Source organism: Bos mutus, chromosome 18 (assembly GCF_027580195.1).
Source record: "Bos mutus isolate GX-2022 chromosome 18, NWIPB_WYAK_1.1, whole genome shotgun sequence".
Taxonomy (NCBI): Eukaryota; Metazoa; Chordata; class Mammalia; order Artiodactyla; family Bovidae; genus Bos; species Bos mutus.
In genome coordinates this window covers 13,282,356-13,308,746 of record NC_091634.1, presented here as the reverse complement: position 1 = coordinate 13,308,746, position 26,391 = coordinate 13,282,356, and the positions used below count along the sequence as shown (strand labels likewise).

Below are 26,391 nucleotides of genomic sequence, written 5' to 3'. Positions count from 1 at the left end.
CTGAAGCGGAAGCTCCAAAACTTTGGCCACCTGAGGTGAAGAGCCAACTCACTGGAAAAGACCCTGATGCTGGGAAAGACTGAAGGCAGGAGGAGAAGGGGACGACAGAAGACAAGACGGTTGGATGGTATCAGCGACTCAACAGACATGAATTTGAGCAAATTCTGAGAGATAGTGAAGGACAGGGAACCCTGGTGCTTTGTAGTCCATGGGGTCACAAAGAATAAGACACAATTTAGGGACTGAACAACAACTGGACCCAGGGTTTCTAGCCACATGTATGAGTCTCTCCCACTGCAGTATGTCACTGGGTATATTCCAGTGTGTGAATGCCAAGGTATTTCTTTCACAGGCTAAGGGAAGGCGGGATGGTGCCTAAGCCCTACGGAGAAGGCTCTTGTCTCAGAGCCCAGCAAAGAGGGTAGGAGGAGAGACCCCACTATGTGTACCGTGCATGGATCACTACTCACGACAGAAGTCCGGCCGCCTCCACTCGCCGAGCTGAGCCCCAGCGGCCTGGCAGGCTGCCACATAGGCGGCCACGGCCGGGCAGAGGCCTCCTGGATGGCCCTGAGCCTGGCAGGCGTCCAGCAAGCAGGCCTGGAAGTACTGCTCGGGCGGAATGAGGCTGTGGCAGGGAGCCAGCGGGCCTTCGGGGGACGAGATCACGCCGCAGGCGTCGGGGCCGCCGAAGGGCTCCTGTTGCTCGGGCGTGCAGGGTTTGGGGCACGGCCCGGGCACGCACTCTCCGCAGCCCGCGGCGCCGCCCACTTGCCAGCGGTCGGGGTTCCCTTCCACCGCGTTCAGGTCGTCGTTGGGGTTCTTGTTGTAGTTCCCGCACAGGCCACAGAGGGCGCCCGCATACGCCGCCGGCACGCGCAGGCGCACGTTGCTGTTTCCGTCGAAAGCAAGCGAGATCCCGGAGGCGGTGGTCACTACCACGTCGGCACCGCTCAAGTAGGCGTGCACACGGGAGTCCAGCTGGAAGGGCAGGGCGACCAGCTTGCCGTCCACCTGAAGGGGCGGGGTGGGAGTGGGGGTTACTGAACGTCGGAGGCACAGGTTAGAATCTTGACTTCACTATCTACTGGGGGCTGGGGTGGAGACACCTTGTGCGCGTCACCTTCCCCTCCTTGTAATAGTTAATAGTTGTAGCAGTAATAACGAGGGCTTCCCCGGTGGCTCAGTGGTAAAGAATCCACTTGCATGCAGGAGAACCGGGTTCAATTCCTGAGTGGGGAAGATACCCTAAAGAAGGAAATGGCAACCCACTCCAGTATTCTTGCCTGGAGAATCCCATGGACAGAGGAGCCTGGTGAGCTACCGTCCATGGAGTCGCAAAGAGATGGACATGACTGAACTAATTTTTTTTTTTTTTATTGACAGGATATCATTGGCTCCTCACACTACCCTCTAAGGCAGATACTTTTCTTAGACCCATTTCACAGAGGAGTAAACTAAGGCTTAGACATGGGGAAGCCGCTGTTCCAAACCCCCTACTGTGAACCCCTCCATCTGCCCCCTTAGCCTGTGAAAGGCAGTCAGGGAATTGGCAGACCCCTAACTATCCCAGGCAACCCCAGGGCTGGCACGTGCTGGTCCACAGACTGCTCACCTGCAGCTGCCGGGGCCAGCCGGCACTGAGGGTGAAGCTGTGGCCGTAGATGTGCAGGGTCACAGTGCGGGTGTAACTGACGGCCTGGCTGCCCCGGTGCTCATTGGCTACCGTGACGGTGAAGTTCTCAGCCCCCTCGGGTAGGTCATGGCAGGGCGCACTCAGCAGGTACTCGCAAGCGCCTTGGAAGTCAAATCGGTGCCCATCCAGGGTGATGTAATGGGGGTCACCCCAGGCCTGACACTCAGCTGTGCTGACAGGTTGGCAGCCATGCTGGCCTGAGGGCAGCAGTGCACACTCTTCACCTAGCCCACAGCTGGCAGGCTTGCAGACCAGCGAGCCACCTCCGGGCCCACATTGGCACCTCTGGGAGCAGGTGGCATCAGCCCAGAACTCACTGCCGGCCTCGTGGTAGATGCCATTGGCCCAGCAGCCACAGCCGCCTTCCAGGGGGACGCAGCGGTCGGCACTCAACACGAAGCCTGAGTTGCACTGGCAGCCCTCCACGCAGGGGCCCTCACATACGGCAGGGCTGGTGGGGGGCGTGGGAGATGGGCAGCTGGCTGGGCAGGGTGGGCCACAGAGCTCGTAGTGGCTGTTCTCCGGGCAGGGGAGCTCTGTGGGTGGATGAAGAGAAAGAAAGAGAGAACGGTTTCAGGAGGTGGGGTCTGAGGATAGGGTGGGACGAGCCAGAGAGAGACCAAGATGAACAGAATTAGAGACGATGGAAGACCCAGGGATGGGAAGAGAGAAGAGGAGAAACAGACAACCAAAGGCAGACGCAGAGACGAGGGCCAAGACAGCGAGAGACAAAAACAAACACAGCAAGACAAAGAGAAACAAACAAACAGACCCAAAAGGACTGGAATGAAATCAAACCAGCTCCAAAGCATTGGGACCCCTGGCGGCAGCTCCTGCTCTGTCCCCCCAGCGCTCACCACAGCCAGCCTCCGTCCTCCAGTCCTTAATGACGATCCCAGCGGCCTGGCAGGCGGCAGCGTAGGCAGCCAGAGCCTGGCAAAGTATGTCCTTGGCCCCACCGCCCAGGCAGACATCCAGAACGCAGCCCTTGAAGAAGCTATCGGGGGCCACATGGTCATGGCAGGCGGCAAAGGGGCCTCCGGAGCCAGGGGCCAGGGGTCCACAGAAGCCGGGGCCCCCGTACTCCTCCAGTCGGTCCTCAGCGCAGGTCGGGCAGGACCCCTGACATTCATCCCAGCACAGTGGGTCCCAGCCTGGAACCCGCCAGCTGCCGCCCCAGATAGGTATGGAGGGAGCCAGGGTGCCATTGGGGAAGGCTTGGTCGTTGCTCGGGTTGCGGTCCATGTTCCCGCAGAGCCCACATACGGCGCTGTGGTAGCTGCTGGGCAGCGTCACTTCCACTCGCCAGTCCCAGTCATAGGTGACCTGCAGCCCGAAGTCAGTGGCCAGCACTGCTTTGGATGCACCGTGGGTCACCAAAAGCCGCCCGTCAGCCACAGAGACAGGCAGTGCCCTCAGCACACCGTTCACCTGGGGGGAGAGGAGGGCGGGAGGCAAACCAGGTCACTGGAGATGCGGAGGCCCAGATCTGGCCCCCTGCCTCCCTCGCTCGTCCCGCCGTGGCTGGGAGCTGCCAAGGCCTTCCTCATGACTGCTGCTCATAGAGTCATTTGACAAACACTATGGAGGTTTGCTCTAGTCCAGGCCCTGGAGAATGAAAGCCCACCCCGTGGCTTTCTCTGGGTTTCTCTTTTGATCTCCATCTCCCTCCCTTCTTCCCTCTCTGTCTCTCTTTCTACATCTGGACCTACTGCTCTCTCTGGTCTCTCTCTCTGAGTTTCTCGCACTCTGTCTCTCTTTATTCTTTCTCTGGGTCCTCTTCCCTTCTCCGTGTCTCTCTCACTTGTGCATTATCTCTCTCTGCATCTGTGTGTGTGTGTGTGTGTTACTGTCTCTCTCTGGGTCCATCTCTCTGGTCTTTCTCTGGGTCTTACTCACCTAGTCCCTCCCTCTCTCCTTATTTCCTGTGCATCTCTGTGTGTCTGGCCATCTCTGCCACTCACTCACCATCGTTTATCGAGTGCCTACTCTGTTCCATAAATCATTCTCTCCCTGTGAGCTGCCACTAATCTGCATCTCCGTTATTCTGGGCAGAAAGGGCAGCCCATCTTGCTGTCTCCGGATCTCCTTGAATTTCTCTCCATGTCTGAGGCTCGGGGCCTCTCATTTGTTTCCTCGCAAACAATCAAGGGTGCTTACCTGGGTCAGACCCTCAGCTGAGCACTCTACGTGCATCACTCACTGTGGGGCAGTGCCTGCTATGATGCCCATTTCACAGATGAGGAAACTGAGGGCCACCAAGTCCAGTCATTTGCCCAGTATCACACATCTCATAAAGAGAGGGTGGATTCAAACCCAGATGTCTAAAAAGGCAAATTCTGAAGTCCTACATTAAAGCCCTTAATGAAGGGCTAGACTCATTTAATTCCCAAAAGTGGGGTGATGTAATTATCATTGCTCTTGCTATTTTGTTTCAGGACTAAGTGAAGAGAGAGAGCCCTGAGCTCCCCATCTGTGACCAGCAGGACCCTTCCCACCCTACCTGGGGACTTGGGACCAGCCTTACCCGGACTTTGCCGATCTCGCCTTTGTGGATGGAGATGTTTGTGTTGAGGGTGGTCACGGTGACCAGCCTCACATAGGACACTGAGGGGTTGCCCCGGTTCTCGTTCTTGGTGGTGACAGTGAAGGGTGTCAGGCCCTGGGCATTGCTCCCTGGGCAGTCGGTTGATGCCAGCACATAGTTACAGGTGCCCTGGAAGTCAAAGTTCCAGCCGTCGAAGGAGTGGTAGTGTGGGTCGCCCCACAGCCAGCACGTGGCCTGGTAGTTGGGCACGCACACGCCCTGGCCATTCTTATTCTGGCACGTCTCCTGTGGCCGACATGTCACACTGTGGCACGGGTCTGGGGACAGAGGAGAGAGGACCTTGAGGGGCTGCCAAGTGGAAAGCCAGTTTCTTCCCAGAATCAGCCGGGACATCAGCTCTGAGGGCTCCTGGGGTGTGGGGGCGGGGGGGAAGACCAGGTTCCAGGGTCCTTCCATTTGAGAGGCTGGCCCCCAGTCTGCCATTTCTGAGACCAGGCCCAGGGTGCCCCTGCTCCCATGTCTGAAACTGTGTCCAAGACCCTGTCAAAGGTCCCACTTCTGAGACTCAGGCCCCAAGACACAGGTTCTAGTCCCTACCTCTGTGACCAGACTCTGGGGTCCCTTGCTTAAGACCTCAGCCCCAGAGGACTGAGGTCTGAGACCACAGGGGTCCCTGGTCCCTGTGCCAGCCCTGCAGGCATCCCTAAGGATACCCACAGCCAAGGGTCCTCTGTGTCCCAGGTTCCTGGCACCCAGATTTCCTCACACCTGGGCCCCCAGCCTCCTGGAGGCTCTGCATGGAAACCCGGGTCCTGGTGGTCTCTGTGCCCAAGACCAATGTACTGCATGAACTTTCTGGTGGGAAACTAACCTCAGAGGTCCCAGCATTTAAGAGCCTGACCCCGGGGCCCCTTTTTCTAAGTCTCATAGCCTGCTGAGCCCTCTGTTCCAGACTCCATCTCCCTGGGATTCCTGTGCCTAACACCCTGGTCTTGGGAGATCTCATTTCTCAGGCCCTGCCTCCGAGGGTCTCTTTGTCCAGGACTCCCTTCCTAGGGCCACTGAATCAGTGAGCCCGGTTTTTGGAATCCCTATGCCCAAGTTGTTATTGTTGTTTAGTCGCTAAGCTGTATCCAACTCTTTTGCTAGCTCATGGACTGTAGCCCACCAGGCTCGCCTGTCCATGAGATTTCCCAGGCAAAAATACTGGAGTGGGTTGCCATTTCCTTCCCCAGGGGATCTCAACCCAGGGATAGAACCCACGTCTCCTGCATTGACTGATGGGTTCTTTACCACTGAGCCACTAGGGAAGCCTCTAGGACCAAGACCCCACCTCCTCTCTCCCCGTGTGCTCATTTTCAGTTGACTGCTTCTTAGCTCCAAATCCTCCAGTGGAGTTGGGCTTTGTCAGTAGAGGGAGCTAGAGGGTAACAGCAGGAGGAAGGGGTGGCTCCTGCTTCTAGCGGGCCTTGCTGTCTGGGCTCCTGGTGGCACGTGGCACCAGCAGCTTGTGGGACACCTGCTCAGTGAAGCCCCTTCTGGTTTCCCTGTGCACCCCAGCAGGCGGCTTCCCAGTGAGTTTGCCAGCACCCCAGTGAGGGTTTTCCCGCCTGCCAGCTCCAGCCTGCATAACCTGTCTGCCACTCTCCAGTAAGATCTGCCTCCCATCCTTGACGTGGGGGCCGTCTTCCCAATTCCTCCCTTCCTTCAGTGCTCTGCTGTAACCTTTGGGGCAGGGGCTGCTCCCTACATCTACTCTTCTTGTGTTCATTAGCGTTTTTTTAATCCCTTAGTAGTCAATATCTATAAGCAAAGAATTCTGTTAAACTTCCCCTATTTAAGCTCCTGTGTGGCTTCCCAGGTGGCGCTAGTGGTAAAGCATCCCTCTGCCAATGCAGGAGATTTGCACTGGGGCAGTGCAACCCACTCCAGTATTCTTGCTGGAAAGTCCTATTGAGAGAGGAGCCTGGCAGGCTACAGTCCATAGGGTCGCACAGAGTCAGACACGATTGAAGCAACATAGCATGTGTGGTTTCTGTCTCCTTTGGACTCAGACCGACATAACAGGGTCCCTGGGAGTCCCACTTATCCTGCCCATGAGCCCCGAATGTCAGTCAGTCCTGGAGGTATATCTGTTTAGCCTCAGGAATAAGGGAATTTTCTCTGCCCTTCACCCAAGAAATCAGTCCTGGGGTGTGGCTTTATATCTCAGACTTAATCCTGAGAGGTGTCACTGTCTGAAGGTGTATCTCTATAAATCCTGAACCTCCACTTGAGGCAGGTGCTGTATTCAAGACCCTGGCCTTCGGGAGGTCTCTGCCTGAGATCTCAGGACTCTGCTTTCTTTCTTTCTTTAAGATATTTTTGATGTGGACCATTTTTTTAAAGTCTTTATTTGTTACACTATTGCTTCTGTTTTCCGTTCTGTGTTTTTGGTCCAGAGGCCTGTGGGATCTTAGTTCCCCGGCCAGGGATAGAGCACACACCCGCTGCCCTGGAAGGCGAAGACTTAACCACGGAACCACTAGGGAAGCACCAGGACTCTGCTTTCTGTCCCTGTGGGTCCCGGTCTGCCCTGCCCCTTGGGGATGGTGACTGAAACCCTGAGCCTAATTCCGCATACCAGTGACCAGCAAACTATGCACTGCCAGCTGCCTGTTTCTGCAAATAAAATTTCACTGGAGTCACACCCCTTCACTTACACGGTCTACAGCTGATTGCGTGCTGCAAAGGGAGAGCTCAGTAGGGACAGAGACCATATGGCCTGCAAGTTTAAATATTTACCCTCTGGCCCTTTAGAGAAGAAGTTTTCTGTTCTCTGCCTTACTCAGAGGGTCTCTGCTGTCTGCCTGGGGAAACCGATTCCTGAGGGTTCCCACTGACTGCTTTCTACCATAAGAGTCCCTGCCTCCCAGCCTGGAGGGCCGCTGCCCCTGCCCCGGGAATCCTAGCCTACGGGTCCCCAGGTCTGAGACTCCAGTTGTGAGTCCTCTGTGCCTGCCACCATGAAGATCCGGGTGATGCCACCCTCAGATCCGGAGTCCCTGTCCTCTGTCCCCCTCGCTGCACCCTCCCTGGCCCCAACCCAGCACCTTTGGTGACGCAGCTCAGGACTCCTCCCGAGGGCTGGCAAACCTGCCCGTCACTGCAGCTGTGGTTCTGGCACACCAGGCCTTTTCCGGGCTGGCACACGCACTGCTGCTGGCAGTTGTCAGTGAGTACCACCTTCTCGGGCTGTGGGGACAGAAGATATGGCTGTCAGGGCCAGGCTGACTCTGGCAACTGCGGTGTTCCAGGCATAGGCGGTCCGGAGGATGTAAAAGGGACATCTTCCGGCAGGGTGGCCCCTTATCTGTGAAACTAAAGCACAGCATGGCCTTGGGGTCCAATTCATTCATTCGTTCGCTTTCATTCATGTACTCATTCATTTACTCTGAAATTTCCACTAACTGTCTGCTGTATGAGAGAAACAGTGTAATGTGGGAATTAAGAACATAGGATCTGGAGCTGATTGCCTGGGTCTGAAGCTGGTTTCTGTTATTTCCAAGTTACATCACTCTGCACAAATTGAGCTTTGTCATGCCTGAGTTTTCTCACCTGTAAGTTGCAGGTAATAATAGCACCAATTGCTGTCATTTAGTCGCTAAGTCGTAACTGACTCTTTTGCAACCCCATGGACTGTAGCCTGCCAGGCTCCTGTCTACTGAATTTTCCCCAGGCGAGAATACTGGAGTTGGTTGGCAGTTCCTCCTCCAGGGGATCTTCCCAACCCAGGAGTAGAACCCACATCTCCTGCATTGGCAGGCGGGTTCTTTACCTTTGCACCGCCAGGGAAGCCCTATTAAAGCATAACTGAGTTAATAATACATATAAAGTACAGATGAAATGAAAAGGGATTTTCTTTAAATATCCAGACTGGAGAGGAAACAGGGGTAGAGATGAAACAAGACTGGGAAAATGTTGATCATTTTTGAAACCAAGTGATGGGTACAGGGAGATTTATTATACTGGTCCCTTGACTTTTGCCAGTGTGAAAATTTTTATAGTAAAAGGTTTATATATAACATTATATCTATTATACATGAATAAATAAAATGCACATATACTGTGGGCTTCCCAGGTGGCGCTAGTGGTAAAGAACCTGCATGCCAGTGCAGGAGATATAAAAGATGCGAGGTCTGTCCCTGGGTCGGGAAGATCCCCTGGACGAGGAAGTGGCAACCCACTCTCATATTCTTGCCTAGAGAATCCCATGGACAGAGAAGCCTGGGCGGCTACAGTCCATAGGGTCACAAAGAGTTGGACACGAATGAAGTGACTTAACACACACACATATGTGTGTTGTTTACACAGCACTTAAAGCGGTGACTGGCACATAGCAAGCACCATCTACCTGTTTGCTGTACTACTATTATTATTCGTATGAGGAGGAAAACAGAGAGAGTTCTTGCCCTGACAGAGCTCTCAGACCTTTAAGGGAGACAGACTTTACATAACACACATTCAAAGGAAAAGCAGTAACTCTGAGCATGGGAGAGGGACACAGAGGGAGTGAGCCTCTGGTATAACAAAGTTGAAATCTACACCTGGGATACAAAGCCAAAACTTGACCTGAGGAGCCAAGGGAGGGTTTCAAGTTGTGGGTGCACGCATGTCTGCCAAGTCGCTTCAGTCGTGTCCAATTCTTTGTGACCCCATGGACTGTAGCCGCCAGGCTCCTCTGTCCATGGGGATTCTCCAGGCAAGAATTCTGGAGTGGGTTGCCATGCCCTCCTCCAGGGGATCTTCCCGACCCAGAGATCAAACCCATATCTCTTATATCTCCTGCATTGGCAGGCAGGTTCTTTACCACTGGCGCCAAATGGGAAGACCTCAAGTTGCGGGACCTCTGCTCGTATTTAGAAAGGTCTTACTTGCTACTGTGGGGATGGTAGACCAGAGACAGCAAAAGTGGACAAACTGGACCATGGTGGGGCCATGGCGAGGGGAAGAGGAACGGATAGGAGAGAATTTCAGGAGGCCAAATGGACAGGTTGCGGGAGGGGGTCCAGCAGGCAGCCCCCGTTCTGCCCGGGACGGCAGGGTCCCTACCTCGTAGTAGATGCCATTGTGGTAGCAGCCGCACTCCTGGATGGGCACGCAGCCTTGGCCGTCACTGAGGAAGCCGGAGTCACACTGGCAACCCTCGGCGCACCTCTCTGGGCACTGTGGGGGGGCGCTGAGTGCCGAGCAGCCCAGGGAGCAGGTGTCTGCGCAGACCTCGTAGTGGCTGTTGGGGGGGCACTGCATGGCTGCAAAGAGGGGGTGCAGGTCAGGGCCCTGGGAGTGAGAGGTGCTGGAGCCCAGGGTCTGCCCCTTCCATGTCTCTGCCTCCCCCTCCCTGCCCCTCACTCACGACAGAAAGACTCGGTCCTCCAGGGTTCCACGTGGCCTCCAGCTGCCTGGCAGGCACTCACATAGGCGTGGATGTTGCTGCAGAGAATGCTTTCGTTGCCACCGCCCACGCAGAGGTCAAAGACACAGTCTTGCAAGGGGCCCTGGGGGTCCAGGAGCTTGTGGCAGGCGGCCAGGGGCCCTGTGGGGCTGGTGAGGAGCCCGCAGAACTCCTGCTGCTCATATTTGTTCTGCAGCTCGGGTTTACATTCCAGCTCCGTGTCACAGTCCTTGTCACCCGGCTGGCAGGTGGGGGGCGGCAGGCAGGGTGAGTCGGGCACCGCCTCCTCCCAGGAGTTGCCAAACTCATTGGCGCTGCCCGCCTGTGAGCCATCTGGCTTCTGGAAGTCGTCCTTGGGGTTGCCGTTGTAGTTCCCACACAGGCCACACAGCTGCTGGTAGTAGTTGCCTGGGACAGTGACCCGCACGTTGTACACGAGGTCGTAGGCCACACGCAGGCCGAAGTCAGTCTCGATCACGACGTCTGAGCCGTGTTGGAAGACGTGGATCCGGCCCTCGTCCAGCACCACGGGCAGCCTCCTGTCCACACCGTTCACCTGGGAGGCAGGACAGGCGGGGCTTCAGAGGGTACGCTTCGAGATCCTAGATCAGGCCCCTGCCTGACACTGAAGATCCATGGGATCTCACCTCTCTGGGTCTTAGTTTCCATATGTGTAAAATGGGCATAATAATAGGGTTCATAGTGGGTCGATCAGTGGCTCCCCAAAGATAAGTCCGCCAAGAACCTCAGAATATGACCATATTTGGAGAGGTAATTAGGGTAGAGATCTTGAGATGGGATCGTCCTGGATTAGGGTGAACCCTACATCCAATGACAAATGTCCCTAAAAGAGCAGGAAGAGGAGAAGGTACAGGGAGACCCAGAGGAGAAGGCTGTGTGAAAAATGAAGACGGGCTGGAGCAATGGGGGCACAAGCCAGGAACACCTGGAAGCCCCAGAAGCGGCGTGAGGCAGAGGAGCATTCTCCCCCAGAACCCCTGGAGCGGGTGAGTCTCTTGCCCACACTTTGATTTTGGACTTCTGGCCTCCACAGCTGTGAGAAAATAAATTTCTGTTGTTTTAAGCCACCAAGGTGGTGGTGAGTTGTTACGGCAGTCTCAGGAAATGAATATAGGTCTCAATGGAGTAATGCTCTTAGGACAGCAGGGACCAGGAGGGAGGGGCAGGTGGAGCGGAGGGTGGAGTGGAAGGGAGGAGGGGGTTGGGGGGTGTCCGGAGGGGATAATCAAGGGCCAGGGAGGGCTTCCACAGTGGTCCAGTGATAAAGAATCCGCCTCCCAATGCATGGGACGCGGGTTCAATCCCTGGTCCAAGAAGATCCCAAGCCTGTGTGCTACAACTACTGAGCCTGTGCTCTAAAACAAGAGAAGCCACTGCAATGAGAAGCCCGAGCACCACAAGGGAGAGTGGCTCCCACTCGCCACAACTAGAAAGACCGTGGACAGCGACCAAGACTCAGCACGGTTATAAATAAACAAATTTAAAAAAAGAAAAAGGGCAAGGAGAGGGGAGACTGAGCCACATAGGAGAAGGCCCAGGTCCCCAAGGTCTCCGCCCTCCTTGGTTCCCCACTGTAGGCTCTGACTGGCACCTCCTCTCCTGGGGGACCCCATGCCCCCCACATCTACTCAGAGCTCTGTGCCCCCCGCCCCTCAGCTGAGAGCTGTGCTCTTCCCACCCACAGACCTCCCTCTACCGAAGACCCCTCCCCTTCACGTTCTGGGCTGTTCTCACCGTGACTTTCCACTGATTCTGCTCCAGCCGCAGGGTGAAGTTGGCCACCTGCACGGTGATCGCCTTGGTCACACTGACTTTCCCGTTGCCCCAGGCCACATTCTCCTGCAGGACAGCAAACTGGGGCAGGCCAGGCCGAGTTCCACAGGTCTGAGCCAGGACGTACACGCAGGTACCCATGAAGTCGAAGCGTTGGCCGTCGAAGGTGGTGTAATGGGGGTCTCCGGATGCCTGGCAGGTGGTAGAGCCCACAGCCACGCAGCCCAGGACGCCATTGGACGGCTGGCAGGCCTCGTGAGGGCCACAGCTGGACGGCACACAGGACACCAGCCCGCCCTCCTCGCAGTAGCAAAGGGAATCGCACTCGGGTCCCGGGTAGAAGGTCTGTTCGGGCGGGTAGTAGGAGCCCTGGTACACGCAGCCGCAGGAGGCCAGCGGCACGCAGGACTCACCGTTGAGCACGAAGCCCTCGTCACACACGCAGCCCTCTTTGCATTCGAAGCCGCAGCCCCCGGACACCGGGAGGTCTCCGCAGGACAGCGGGCAGCCATAGGAACACTCCTCGTAGTGACTGTGGGATGGGCAGCTCAGCGCTGCAGGGAAAGGGGCCGTCAGGACGAAGCAGCCTTGCTCCCCGGTGACACCGAAGACCTCCTGACACACATGTGCATGCACATATGCACACACACACTCACACGTATAAGCAGTCCGGCGGCAAGGAGCCCCTCAGTTCAGCGGGGCCCAGGAAACATTACATCCCAGTTAATCTAATCCTGATAATTAAGATTCTATTCCAATTTAACTGTGGTCTGGGGTCATCTGTACTGTCTTTAATGACCTTATTCAAGTTGGAAACAAGTTGTGGATCTGTGATATATATTTTAAACATGCATAGGCATGTGTCTCTATAATCTATGCAATGTATTTGTAAATGCAGTATTTTTAGCTTCTTTGTTCTATAGCAGTAATGTAGTACTGGTGGTAGTAATTCTATAGAAAATTAAAATATTTGTCCAGGGTGGTAAAGAAAACAGTGAAAAAGAATCCCCATTCCTCGCTCCAAACTCACCACCTCAGATTATAAAACAGGGGTTTCCACAAAAACAGAAAACCCTGAAACTGAACCCAATCAAGTCTCTCTCTGCACTGTCCGTCCAATCCGAGAGCCACACATGGCCCATTTAAATGTAAGTTAGTGACAATGAAGTAGAAACCTGTTTCCTCATCTGTTAAATGGGTATAACCACACCCCTACCTCATGGAGCTGTTATAAGAATTAAGTGACTTAATGCTATCTATATATTAATGAATGTACATAAGGCCAAGCCCCCCAGCTGTCACTCTCGGTACTCACGGCAAAGTTCCGCACTCCTCCAGGGGTGCACGGTGAGCCCAGCAGCCTGGCACGCATCAGCGTAGGCTGCCAGTGCGTCACACAGAGGCCCGGACTGGCCTGGCAGGAGGCAGCGGTCATAGACACAGTCGCGCACAGCACCCTGTGGGTCCAGCGTTCGGTGGCACTCCCGGAAGGGACCACTGGGGTCAGCGAGGATCCCACACTCCTTCTTGCTCTGCAGCTGCTCAGCCACCAGGGAGTCCAGCTTGGGACAGTCGCCTGGCTGGGCTGCGCCACAGCCTGGCCTCGTTTCCTCCTGCCAGCTATTTCCGAAGGCCAGTGCGTTGGCAGCTTGGCCTCCACTCTTCAGAGCAAAGTCGTCAGCTGGGTCCTCGTTGAAGTTCCCGCAGAGCCCGCACAGGGCCCCAGCGTAGCTGGTGGGCACCTTGACGGTCACATGGGCGTCCCAGTTGTAGGTGACTGTCAGGCCAAAGTCCGTGCGGATGACAGCGTTTTGGCCCTGGCGGAACACCTGCACCTGCCCATCTGCCGCCTGGAAGGGCAGGTACTGAAGGATATTGTCCACCTGGGGAGAGATGGGAGAGGACCAAGAGGTCAGGGTAGTCGAGGCTCTGTGGCCCTCCCTTCACTCACTCAGCTCTGGCTCTGCTGGGCTCCTCGATATTCTCCTGATGCCCCTCAGGGCCTCTGCACTTGCTGTTCCCTCTACCTGGCCCACTGTCCACCTCCCTGTCCATGGGATTCTCCAGGCAAGAATACTGGAGTGGGCTGCCATGCCCTCCTCCAGGGGATCTTCCCAACCCAGGGATCGAACCCAGGTCTCTTACGTCTCATGTACTGACAAGCTGGTTCTTTACTGCTAGCGCCACCTGGGAAGCCCTTCATCCTTCAAGTATTTGCTTAAATCTAAATCCCTAACCCATGGCCTTCAAAACCTACAGGCTCTGTCTCCCTTGTTTCCTCCCTGACCTAACCTTTCTCCCACTCTCCTCCTCACTCTTTCTGCTCCTAACGCACACTGGCTTTATTTCTTCTTTTTTTTTCTTTTTCCTACTATGTGCATGCCTGCTAAGTCGCTTCAGTCATGTCCGAGTCTTTGTGATCCCACGAACTGTAGCCCTCCAGGCTCTTCTATCCGTGGGATTCTCCAGGCAAGAATACTGGAGTGTGTTGCCATTCCCAGGGGATCTTCCCATCCCAAGGACAGAATTCACATCTCTTGCATTGACAGGCAGATTCTTTACCACGGTGCCATCTGGGAAGCCACCATTTTCCCACTACATTTATGATTATTGTTTTATTATAAACAGTACAAATGATGAGCCAGATTAACAGGAATATTGGGTCCCAAGCATAAGAGCTTCTATCCCATGGGTCAAGGTGCACCTCCTTCCCAGGTATCTACACTGATTGTTCACCAACCAGGAAGTGCTCATTGTTCAGAGTTTTTACGGAGGTTACATGACGTAGGCAGGGTTGATGAAGTCATCTGCCACTTGCTTAAGCTCAGTCTCCAAGTCCTCTCTCCCCACTGGAGGCCCAGGGTCGGGACTGAAAGTCCCACCTCAGTCACCTAACCCCACCTCAGTCACCTTGGTTTTCCTGACAGGCAACTGAGCCTTCACTCTGAAGCTACCTAGGGACCTGCCCTGATTCACCTAATTAGCATAAACTCTGGTATGGTTGAAAGAGGCACTTAATGACGAAGGTACTGGCTTTTTTGATAGTCGCCCAGCTCTCCTAGTTTAGTCTAACTTTAGCGGTTTTTCACTTTGCCAAGAACACCGCCTACCACTTTTCTCCTGGCTGCTTCCCTTCCATCCTTTAGCACTTGGCTTAAATCTAAGCCCCTTCCCTAGAACATCCTGCTTAACTGTGGCTCCTGTCCATCTTTGTGCCGGCACCACCTCCCACCTCCCTCCCTGGGCTCCCTGCTGTCTCCCAGAGCAGATCAAGTGCACCCCCACCCCTGGGCCTTTGCACTTGCTGTGACCTCTCCCTGGGATATCTGGGATACCACCCATCACTCTTTATTTAGCCACCTCTACTTCACCTTCTAGGTGTCAGCCTTGATCCAAACTCCTTAATGAATGGCCTAAAAGGCCATAGTGTGGTGCCATGCAGCTTCTTAGTTGTGGCATGTGAGATCTAGTTCCCTGCCCAGGGACTGAACCCAGGCCCCCCGCATTGGAAGCATGGAGCCTTAACTACTGGATCACAAGGGAAGTCCCCACGCAAGCATTCTGACAGTCTCCTGAACTCACCAGGCTCAGCCCAGCCTCAGGGCCTTTGCACTTACTGTACACTATGCTTGCAACACACCTACTCTCTCCCACATCCTCATTCTTGGTCTGGCTCCCTCCCCATTATCCTTCACATCTCAGTTTAAAATCAAGCCCTCTACCCACCAGGCCCTGCTTGCCCCCTCTCTCTGACCTCATCCCCCACCAGCCTCTCTCCCCCACCTCCCCAGCCTCTCTCTCAGGTGCAGCCTCTTTGGCTCCATCCTGTTCTTCAGCTCAGTCCAGCCTCAGCCTTGGCACCTGCTGTTCCCTCTGCCTGGCAACCACCACTCTTCACCTGGTGGCTTCTTCCTCATCCTTCAGGTTTCAGATTAAATCTAAAACCTCCATCATAACCATCCCCGACATCATCCCCTCCCTCGCCCTCCCCTCCCTCTCTCCATTCCAGCCCTGCTGGCCTCCGTGCTGTCCCTCTACCCTTCATGTTTGTTCTGCCTCAGAGCCTTTGCAATTGCTGTTCCTTCTCCCTGGAACACTCTTCCATCCGCTTCCCTCCCTGCCTGTTCCATCTCTTTATTCAGGAAAAGCAACAGAATGTAGAGGTTAAGAGTATGGACTCTGGTGCCAGACAGCCTGGCTTCAAATCCTGGCCCTGCCACTCATTAGCTGTGTGACCTTGAATAGGTGACTTAACTTCTCTGAGCCTCAGTTTTCTCCTCCAACAACACTAGCTATTTCACAGCGTTGTTACAGAGGTTAACAAATGAGTTACTGTACATCAAGCATTTAACACAGAGAAGTAAATTATTCCCAAGTGGCTCAGTGGCAAAGAATCTGCCTGCCAATGCAAGAGCCATAAGAGATGCAGGTTAGATCCCTGGGTCGGGAAGATCCCCTGGAGAAGGAAGTAGCAACCCATTCCGGTATTCTTGCTTGGGAAATACTATGGACAGAGGAGCCTGATGGGCTATAGTCTACGGGGTCGCAAAGAGTCGGACACAACTGAGTGACTATAATGCACGCATATCTCTATCTCTCTATCTATATATATGTATATATATTGGCTATTATTGTTCAAGACTCAGCTTAAATGTCATCTCAAATAAATGAGAATATAAATATTAAAATTATGCCTTCTGTTTAGCTACAATTTCTCTATTCCAAACACTAGGCTTTGTGGGCAGAATTCCTTTATTCTAAGGCTGTTCTGAGGATTACAGGTTAAGGCCTGTCAAGGGTTTAGTGCAGTGTCTGGCACATGGAACACTCTCTTGGATTTCCATTTCCAGTTCTTTCTCCTCCCTAAGGCAGGGGCTACTGCCTCAAACTGCTCAATAATAATTATCAACTATCACTGTAAATCTTTAGAAATCCTGCTTCTCAATTTTCATCTTTTTTAAAGAAAAAATCAGTGGTTCTTGACTTCTGCTGGGTGGTTGTCTCTTTAAGAACCCTCTGTCCAGAAACCTATGACCTGTGGGTGCATTTGTAAGCACCCTCTACACCTTGCAACACCTCCCTGCCAACACACTTTTGTTCCGGACCTTTCAGGTCACCTCACTATCTGAATATCAATTGTCCTCCAGAGAAAGCCCAAATCTTTACCTTTGGAGGGTTCATAGCAATAAAACATGAAGTCAATATTTACTGAATACTTGTTGGGTGCCAATGCCTCTTTTAAACATTCTGCAAATAACAACTGGCCAAATCTCCACAACCACCTTATAAAGCGACAGCCATTGGGGAGGCACCATCTTATTATCCTATTTGTCAGAGGACAAACCTGAGGCTCCAAGAGACAAAGACACACAGCCAGGAAGGGGCAGCACTGCCCAGCTTGTGGGGGGTGGCAGGCCTAACTACTGACCACCAGGTCTTCTAACAGACCCCCATCCTCCACCAGACCCATCCTCTTTAAGGGGGATTCCGGCACCTCCAGCCAGCCTCGGGTGCCCCTCGCTCACCAGCACTCGGCCAGGGTACTCCCGGCGCACCGCCACCTTCACGCCGCGGGCCTCGACCCGCACGGCGCGCGTGTAGCTCACGGTCTGGCTGCCCCGATGCTCGTTTTCCACCAGGACCCGGAAGGTTTGCAGCCCTGAGGCCTGGCCGCACGAGCCAGCCAGCAGGTACGTGCAGGTGCCCATGAAGTCGAAGCGTCGGCCATCGAAGCTCACGTAGTGCGGGTCCCCGGACCCCTTGCAGGTTCCGAAGCGGTCGGGGTAACAACCTCGGAGGCCGTTCTGGACGAGGCAGCGCTCGCCCTTCGGGCAGCCCTGCGTGTCGCTGCAGCGCACCTGGCCTGTGGCGGCGTCGCAGGTGCAGCGCCGCTGGCAAGTGGTGTCAGCCCACACCTCCTGGCCGGGCGCAAGCGGGCGGCCCTCGTAGATGCAGCCGCAGGACGAGGCCGCCACACAGGCGCCGCCGCTCTCCACGAAGCCCTCGAGGCACACGCAGCCCTCCACGCACTGGCGCGCCGAGCAGTTGGACGGCGCCGCGTCGGGGTTGCAGGAGGCTTGGCAGGCCGGGGCGCAGAGCTCGTAGCGGCTGTTGGCTGGGCAGGACAGGGCTGCGGGGACACGGGAGAGTGAATCAGGCCTGCGGGAACGTGCTAGGTCCTCCCTCCCCAAGCCACTGCGTACCCGCGGCTCCCCATCTTAGTTAATGGACGCCCATCCTTCTGGGTGCTCACGCCCCAAACCTGAAATGTAGTTGATTCCCTCCTCTTTATCTGCCGAACAACCAAGTTGTCCGTAAATCCTGTGAGCTCCATCTTCAGGAGCGATCCGGAATCTGACCTTTCTCCGTGCACCACAGTCCCCACCCTGGTGCTGTCAGCTCTCAGCTCCTGCCTGGTCTCCCGGCTGCTCCCATCCTACATCTCATCCTGTTCCTCACCTGCAGCCAGAGGGATCTGTGAACACTTGAGTCCCCTCTCCTGCTCAGAGCCCTCTGGTGGCTCCGTCTTGCTCAGATTAAAAGCCAGAGTCCTCCTATTGGCCATGAGGCTCCCCAGGTTCCATGGTCTGCCCCCTCACCTCCTTGTCCTCATCTCCTCCTTCCAGTCTGCCTCTGGCTATCTCCACCCTGCACGGTGGCCTCCTCTCGGGTCCTCACACTCCCCCCTCTCCTTTTCCCCTCTGCCTGTACTGTATTAGCCTTTCCTCATTGAAGGCATGCAGAAGGTTCCTGGAACCCAGACGGCCTGGGTTCAAATCCCAGCTCTCCCCTTCTCAGCTGTGTGATTATGAGCAGACACCTCCAACCTCTCTGTGCCTCAGTTTTCCCATCAGCAGAATGGGATAATAATAGCCTCCTCTATGTAGAGACATCCCATGCAGAGCGTCATTGCTAACTCACTCTGTTCCCTAATCCTGGTCTCTGCTCCAAAGGCACTCCCTCACAAAGGTCTTCCCTGAGAACTCTCTTCCTGAGCCTCCCATTTACTTTTATCCCATGAATTCTGTTTCTTTTGCTCTCTGAAGATATTCCACAGTTTATGGCTTGCTGTCTGTCTTCCCTGCTAGGACTATAAATTCTATGAGAGTGGGGACCTGATCTGTCTCAAACATGGTGGAATCTCCAGCACCAAGGACAGGGCCTGGCCCACAAGAAATGCCCAGGAAATGCCCAGGAAATGCTGTGAAAACTAATGGGGAGATAAACGAATACACTGGTTCCTCTTCTGCACCAGGCATTGGGAAACTCAGTGGTGATGGTTGTGCTGGTGGTGATGGTGGTGTTTACTGGGCAGTGAGGACACAGCAGTGACCAAGACAAACCCCAAATGGCCCCAGTGTTTCCCTCAGACTTATGCCTCTCCGGAGTCCCTGTCTCAAGTCCTGAACCTGGAAGCCTTTTCCTCCTTCCTGCCCTGGGCTTTCTGCCTCCTGAACATTTCTCTGGGAGCCTCACAACGGCAGAGGCAAGTGTGTGTTGGTCCCCACTATGCCCATCACTAACACAGGGGTGGAGCCAGATAGGGGTTTAGGGGATGCATGAATGAATTAATGGATATATAAGTGAATGAATGATTCAGTGAATGGATACCTGGCTATGGAGCTTGGACTTTATCCAGAAGATGTCGGAGAGTCATGGAAGGGTTATAAGTGAAGTGATATTCACATGTCTGCTTTGGGACACCTCATGCCAAGCCTTTGCACATGTCCTTCTCTCAGCTTGGAGCCCATTGCTTGCCCCCTGCTTTCCCATCTAGTTCTAATCCTTTCTACAGGCTTCAGATTGGCATCCCTTTATCTAGGAGAGTCTCCGTCACCCCACAGGCTGAGTCAGGAAGCTTCTCTGGTCTCGCATAGCCCCTCTGAACTTCCTTCATCCCAGCCCTGACCACTCTGGACCATCACTGTCTAGTGCTACATCTGCTTCAACTTTAGGCTCACTGTGGGCAGAGCCTGGCCATCTGGCCATTGCTGTGTCCTCAGCATCGTCCAGTTCCAGGCTGGACCACAGTCAATGCTCTGATGCAGGGGGCACCCCTTCCTCCTACCACATGCTCCCAGCCCCCACCAGGGCATCACTCACGGCAGTTGGCTGATGACCTCCAGTTCCCGACAGAGATGCCAAGCTCCAGACAGGCCTGGGTGTAGGCACTGAGGCCACGGCACAGGCTGGCTCGATCCCCATTGACCACACACAGGTCATACACACATTCCTTTAGGAAGGGCTGGGGGTCCAGGGCCTCGTGACAGGCAGCAAAGGGGCCGTTGAGCTGGGTCAGCATGCCACAGAAACGACTGTCCTCATAGTGCTGGGCCTGCTCTGGGGTGCAGGCAGGACAGTTTTCTTGGCAGCCATCCTCACAGAGGTAGTCCCCGTCATCCAGCTTCCAGCTGCTGGCAAACTCCACAGCATCGGGAGCCTGCTCCGAGTCAGGTGTAAGGAAGTCATCAGTGGGGTCACCATTATAGTTGCCACACAGTCCACGCACCTGGCCCTGAAAGCGCACGGGCAGGCTGAGTGCCAGCTGGGCATCCCAGTCGTAGCTGACCACCAGTCCGAAATCCAGCTCCACCACGGCCCGTGTCCCACTCTGGTACACTCGCAGGCGTCCCCCAGACAGGGAGGCAGGCAGGCGTGAACGCTGGTTGTCGATCTGCGGAGGGAACGAGGAGGGGAGGGTCAGATCCCCATGTGGTCTGGCCTTCAGCCCCTCATCTCTTCCCACACGTGTCCCTCCTCTAGCCACATGGGGATTCCTCCCTCCTGTTAGTGCCACCCATCAAGCTTCAGCATCTTTGCTCCTGCCTTTCCCTTGGCCCAAAAGGTTCTTTTCCTAGAAATACACATGGCTCACTCCCTTGCCTCTTACAAAGACTTTGCTCAAATGTCACCATCTCAGGGAGGCCATCCCCAAGCACCCTATTTTATATGGCAACTCCTCCTTAGTCCCTGTTCCCTTTCTCTGCTCTATTTTTTCCCTCTAGTGTCTAACTTTCTAAAATGCCATCTGCAACAACTATCTGATGTTTATTGCTGTTTAGTCTCTAAGTCATGTCCAACTCATTGCAACCCCACGGACTATAGCCCACCAGGCTCCTCTGTCCACAGGATTTCCAAGGCAAGAATACTGGAGTGGGTTGCCATTTCCTCCTCCAGGGGATCTTCTCAACCCAGGGATCGAACTCACATCTCCTGCCTTTGCAGGCAAGTTTTCTACCACTGAGCCACCAGAGAAGCGCTAATCTGATGTTTATCGTCTCTAACTTGACTAGACTGTCAGCTCCACAGGACAGGGGTTTTGGTCTCCTTCAATCACTGCTTCATCTCCAGATACGAGAACAGTGCCTGGCAGAATAGCAGGCACTCAGTAAGTGAATTAGGCACTGCTGTATTAAGTATACACTCACTGGGCACTGACTCTGGGCCTGGCCCTGGCCTGGGAGAGCCCTGGAGATATATTGATGACCAGATCCCACTCCACTGGGGGAGACAGACCTGTCACTGGATAGTGACAGATCCTAGTGATCAGGGCTGGGACGATGGAGAAATAAGAGGCTGCAGGAGCCTAGAAAAAGGGCAGACCTAAATTTTCAGGTCAGGAGAGGCTTCCTGGAGGAAGGGACACTGAACTGAGCTGTAAAGGACCAGGGAGAGAGAGAGCCACAGAAACCAAGAGGGAGAGAGGTGTTCCTTTGCAAATGTCCTTAGTGGAGACAGAGAGTCCAGCTGGGAGATAAGGAATGTATTCTCTCTGTCCCCAGGACCATTTTCCTCTTCCTGAGCATCTCTTTCTGATTCTTTCTTCACACAGTCTTGTCTTAGCCAAGTAGATGGAGTGTAAAACAAGGGATAACAGACAGAGAGGACAGCATGAGCAAGGTCAAAGGTAAGACATCATTCATTCAGTCAGCAATGCCTCCCTGAGTCTTCCTGTGTGTCCAAGTCTATGTCAGGCAGTGACTGAGACAGCCCACATTCACAGGCTCTCAGTCCAGGGACCACTGTCCAAATCCATCTCTTGCTTAAGACCAGGGGTCTTCATTTTTTCATGACACAAGTAGTATCTGTTCAGTACAGAAAACTTCAAGAGCACACATGATTAAAAATGAGAAAAGAGAAAACCACCTATATTGCTACAGACACACACACACATATTTATGCATCATGCAAGTTTCTTTTTCTACTTTTAAATACATTTTTTTAAAAATAATGAGCCCATCTGAAGTCACCATTTCATGAACCTCTATTGTCTCTAAAATAGTCTTGTGGGCATCCTAGCATCATTCTACCTGTAACTCTAAACCTTTGCTAAGTCACTGACCTCTGTAAGGATCTGACAAAGTAATAGTTCATCTCTCTGAAAAACTACACAGCAGATACAAGATCCTGGACATAAGTTCAAGGGATCTGAGGTCCCCCTGAGTTTGTGTTCAACCTATCTAGACCTCAAAAACACCTGCTTTAATCCACACGGTTATTGATCTCACAGATCCACCTGCACACTCATAAGATGAGAGAAGTACAAGAATATTCATGGGGACTTCCTGGCTGTCCAGTGGTTAAAAGTCCGTACTTCTATGGACTTTTAAAAAGTCGAAACCTACAGAGGGCGCAGGTTTGATCCCTGACTGGGGAACTAAGACCCCACATGCCTCTCGGCCAAATAAATAAATTTTATAAAAGAGATCTCCATTAAAAACTATAACTTTAAAAAAAGAATATTCAGGGCAGTAGTGCTCACCATCATGAACACAGCATCCAATCACAGGGGGCTGAGCAAAAGGAACCATAATGCATTCAGCCAATGGCAGGCTGTGCAGCTATAGAAAGGAAAGAGGAGGCTCCCTCCCCACTGAGGAAACAGCTCCAGAATGCACTGTTCAGGGCAAAGTCAAGTGCAGAACAGAGCCCACGTGCAGTACTGTTTGCTAACAAAGGGGAGAGGTAAGAATGTGTGTCTATATTTACTTGTATTGGCATAAAGAAACCCTAGATGAACACTCAAGAAATCAGTAAAAGTCGTTACCTGTGGGGAGCAGGGGAAAGCAGGTGGAGATGGGGGTAAAAGCAGGACCTTTCACAACGTGCCTTCTTGTTTTGAGCTGTGAATGCTTTATCTATTAAAAAATTAATTGCAGCAACAGGGAAGAACTTTGAAACTACTATGCTGAGCTTAAAGAAGCCTTCCACAAAAGGCTTCTTGCACTGGCTGATTCCGTTACTATGAAGTTCTTGAACCAGCAGAAGTAATCTCTGGTGGAGAAAAGTTAGAACTATGATTGCCTCTATGCGTGGGTTGGCCATTGTTTGAGAAGGGACATGAGGGAGTTTTTCAGAAGGATGAAAACATTCTGTACCTTGACAGAGCTTAGATGTGCACATTCATCAAAACTCAGTGAGCCGTCCACTTACGATGCGTGGATTTCGTTATGTTTAAATTTTATCTCAAAGGTAAACAAAAATGTAAAAATATTATATTCTAGTTAATGGTATACATGTTGAAATCTCTAGGGATGAAGTGCGTTGATGTCTAGAACTTACTTTCAAGTGCAAAAGAACAAATTTGCAGTCAGTTGTAGTGAGGTGGGTGAACCTGGAGCCTGTTAGACAGAGTGAAGTAAGTCAAGAAAAACAAATATAATACATTAAAGCATATATATGGAATCTGGAAAAACAGTACAGATGAACCTAATTGCAGTGAAGGAATGGAGATAACAGACATAGAGAACAGACTTGTGGGCACAGTGGGGGAAGGAGAGGGTGGGATCAACTGAGAAAGTAACACTGACCTATATACACTCCCGTAGGCAAAACAGGCAGCTGGCGAGAAGCTGCTGTGCGGCACAGGGAGCCCAGCCTGGCGCTCTGTGATGGCCCAGAGGGGTGGGATTGTGGGCCAGTGGTGAGAGACTCTAGAGGGAGGGACTATATATACAAATGTCTATGTACATATACAGAGACATATAGTTTTGATTGATTTACCATGTTATACAGCGGAAACCAACACAACATTGTAAAGCAATTATCCTTCAATTAAAAATAACTTTAAAATTAAGTGAATAAAAAGAGGGATTGTTGAGTGGACAGAGGGACAGGCAGATGTTAGATGTATGATGAACTAAGAGGAGTAAAGTGTTTAGAATCTAGGCAACTGGCAAATGAGTGTTCACTGTACAACGATTTCAATCTTTCTGGATGTTTAAGCATGTTCATAGCAATATAGTAGGAAAAAAATCACTCCTCATTTATTTTCCTATTATTAGATTGCTGTTATTTATGTTGGCTGAGTAGCGATCCATTTACCAGAGGCAGAATAGCCTAGAGGTTAAGATGCAGGCTTGGGAGCTACCCTGCTGGTGTTCCCAGCTCCATCTCTTACTAGCCTGAAGCTCTTGAGTAGTCATTCATTGTTCTGGACCTCAGTTTCCTCATCAAAAAGTGTTAATAGTGCCTACCTCCATAGATTGCCGTTAGCATTAAATGCATTAATACAATAGAAAGTGCGAAGAAACAAACCCAGCACATAGTAGGTACTCACTAAAATTTTAGGGTTTGGTCACTTAAGAAATTCCCATTGTTGGATATCTGTCTTCTTTCTCTCCCCGACCCTCACTGCCTTCTTGATACAATAATATAAACACATTGGCATAAACCTGTTTTTCTAACCATATCTCTGAGCATTCTTAAAACTTTTAGAAATCGAATTGCTGAACAAAAGGATTTTAAGGTTCTGCCACTGGTTTTCAAATCCCCCTTCCCCAGCCCCCACGCCCTTGGCCCACTTCTCTGCACCCTCCACCCCATGGCAAAGAGCTTGGGTCTGGGGTCCAACACCCAGACATTGCCTCCTCCATCTGACTGGCAGGCGGCTCCTGGGTATTAAACTCTGATGGCTCCTCTGGATCCTTACCCGGGCGAAGCCAACTTCCCCTCGGGCCAGTGACACTGCATGGTTGTAGGCGCGCACGGTCACCAAGCCCACGTAAGAGACACGGCGGCTGCCTCGGTGCTCGTTCTTGGCATCGACGCTGAAGGCAGGCAGGCTGTCATCGTTACTCTGCAGCTCCGCCAGTGAGTACAAGCATGTGCCCATCATGTCGTAGTAGCGGCCGTCGAAGGTGGTATAATGGGGGTCACCCTGGGCACGGCAGGTAGCCACGGGGGCCACGCACCTGGCCTGCCCATTTACCACCTTGCAGACCTGCCTGGCAGCACACTGCTTGCCTTCACAGGGGGTCTTCTCCAGCGACCGCTGGGCTGGGGAGGGAAGGAGGATGGCCACAGAGAAAGAATCAGGAGTGTCCACCCAGTGGGAATCCTGGAGTTCTCCTGCCCTGGGGAGTTTGGGTGGCTGACGCCCAGCCACCCATTCAAGAAGTGGGGAGACTGAAGTCTGGAATTTCATAGGGAGAGAGCGGCTCAGGCTTGATTGTTCCTAGGTTTGGTGGTTCCCCAGTTTAATATGGCTCAGCCCCGAGGAACTGGAAGGTGGTGAAGAGCCACTGGCAGGGACAATCACAGAAAGGCCTTCATTTTTGTTTTTTCTCTCTGTTTCCCCCCTTTCCTCTACCTTCCCACTCAGGGTAAAAGGTTAAGGAATCCTTTTTTAAAGATAGAAAGTGGGGACTTCCCTGGTGGTCCAGTGGTTAAGATTCCACCCTTCCAAGGCAGGGGGCTCAGGTTTGATCCCTGGTCAGGGAACTAAAGTCCCACATGCTGTGCGGTGTAGTCAAAAAATAAAAATAAAATAAAGATAGAAAATGGAAAACAGACTGTTCAACAGAATGGAAATGGCAGAGTTAGGTTGCCTATATTTGAATCTTGGGACAACTAATTACCTGTGTGACGCTAGAAAGTAATTTAAAATTCTCTGTGCCTCAGTTTCCTCACTTGTGACATGGGGGTGATAGTAATACCTTCTTCACAGGGACAGTTGGGAAGGGGAGAGTGGCCAGGTTTAAATAAGCTAAAACATAAGTTAGGGTTTGGAACTGATCTCTGGTGTTAATGAGGTTATTATCTGTTATTAACATTCACCTGTCTTTTCCCCATCACTAATCAAGCCCAAAGTGGCCCTTTGCAGCTGAGTGGCTTCCATGCCCTGGAGGGTGGACAGGAGTGCTGGGGACCCGTGTCTAGGATCCTTGCTTCGGGAGGGGGGCCCACACAGGAAGAAACAGCTCTTCCTCCCCTGTCCCCTGGTCTTCAAAAGCTCTTGCCTTCTGACTACTCACAATAATGGCTCACCCTTGCGTGGCCCTGCTCACTAGCCTGATGCCCCCTAAAGGCTCCACTGCGTTAACTTATTGCACTGTCACTTCACAATCCCGTGAGGGGTGCAGGCGTTCTTCCCATTTTGCAGATGTGGAAACAGGTCCACAGAGGTGAAGTCACAAGCCCCAGGTCACACAGGCAGAGGTGGGATCTCAACCTGGGAAGTCTGGCTTCAGCATCCGTGCCCTCAAACGCTGCACTGCCTGGTGGCAACTCCTCGACAGGCTGGGCCCCCAAGCACACACAGGGCCGGATCCTAGAAATGAACTATGTTAACACATACAAGGTCCCTAGAGTGGTCCCTGGTATTTTGAGAAATACTCCCCCCACGGTATCCATCATTATTATATTAATACTTTTAGATCTCCTGAGTTTGGCTTTCATATATGAGGTGTATGTGTGAGGGAGGGAGTTAGTAACTGGTATAGTTGTAGCTTCCCAGAGGGGCTCAGTGGTGAAGAATCCACCTGCCAATGCAAGAGATGCAGGAGACGAGGTTCAGTCCCTGGGTCAGGAAAATCCCCTGGAGGAGGAGGAAATGGCAACCTACTCCATTATTCTTGTCAGGAAAATCCCATTGACAAGGGAGACTGGCAGGCACAGTCCATGGGTTTGCAAAGAGTC

General features: G+C 52.9%; 1 protein-coding gene across 3 annotated transcripts in view; it reads right to left on the bottom strand.

The window, feature by feature from the left end:
- Nucleotides 1-26,391, bottom strand: part of FCGBP (Fc gamma binding protein) — a 59,240-nt gene that overhangs the window by 13,235 nt on the left and 19,614 nt on the right. For all 3 annotated transcript variants that reach the window (XM_070387705.1, XM_070387702.1, XM_070387703.1), the window contains 12 exons: nucleotides 24,404-24,750; nucleotides 19,576-20,146; nucleotides 16,998-17,602; nucleotides 12,788-13,355; nucleotides 11,434-12,026; nucleotides 9,640-10,234; nucleotides 9,336-9,535; nucleotides 7,337-7,478; nucleotides 4,224-4,561; nucleotides 2,554-3,127; nucleotides 1,616-2,232; nucleotides 471-1,014 (listed from right to left, as the gene is read on the bottom strand). In XM_070387705.1, coding sequence (XP_070243806.1) covers nucleotides 471-1,014; nucleotides 1,616-2,232; nucleotides 2,554-3,127; nucleotides 4,224-4,561; nucleotides 7,337-7,478; nucleotides 9,336-9,535; nucleotides 9,640-10,234; nucleotides 11,434-12,026; nucleotides 12,788-13,355; nucleotides 16,998-17,602; nucleotides 19,576-20,146; nucleotides 24,404-24,750 — 5,694 coding nt within the window. The remainder of the gene's footprint in view (nucleotides 1-470; nucleotides 1,015-1,615; nucleotides 2,233-2,553; nucleotides 3,128-4,223; nucleotides 4,562-7,336; nucleotides 7,479-9,335; nucleotides 9,536-9,639; nucleotides 10,235-11,433; nucleotides 12,027-12,787; nucleotides 13,356-16,997; nucleotides 17,603-19,575; nucleotides 20,147-24,403; nucleotides 24,751-26,391) is intronic.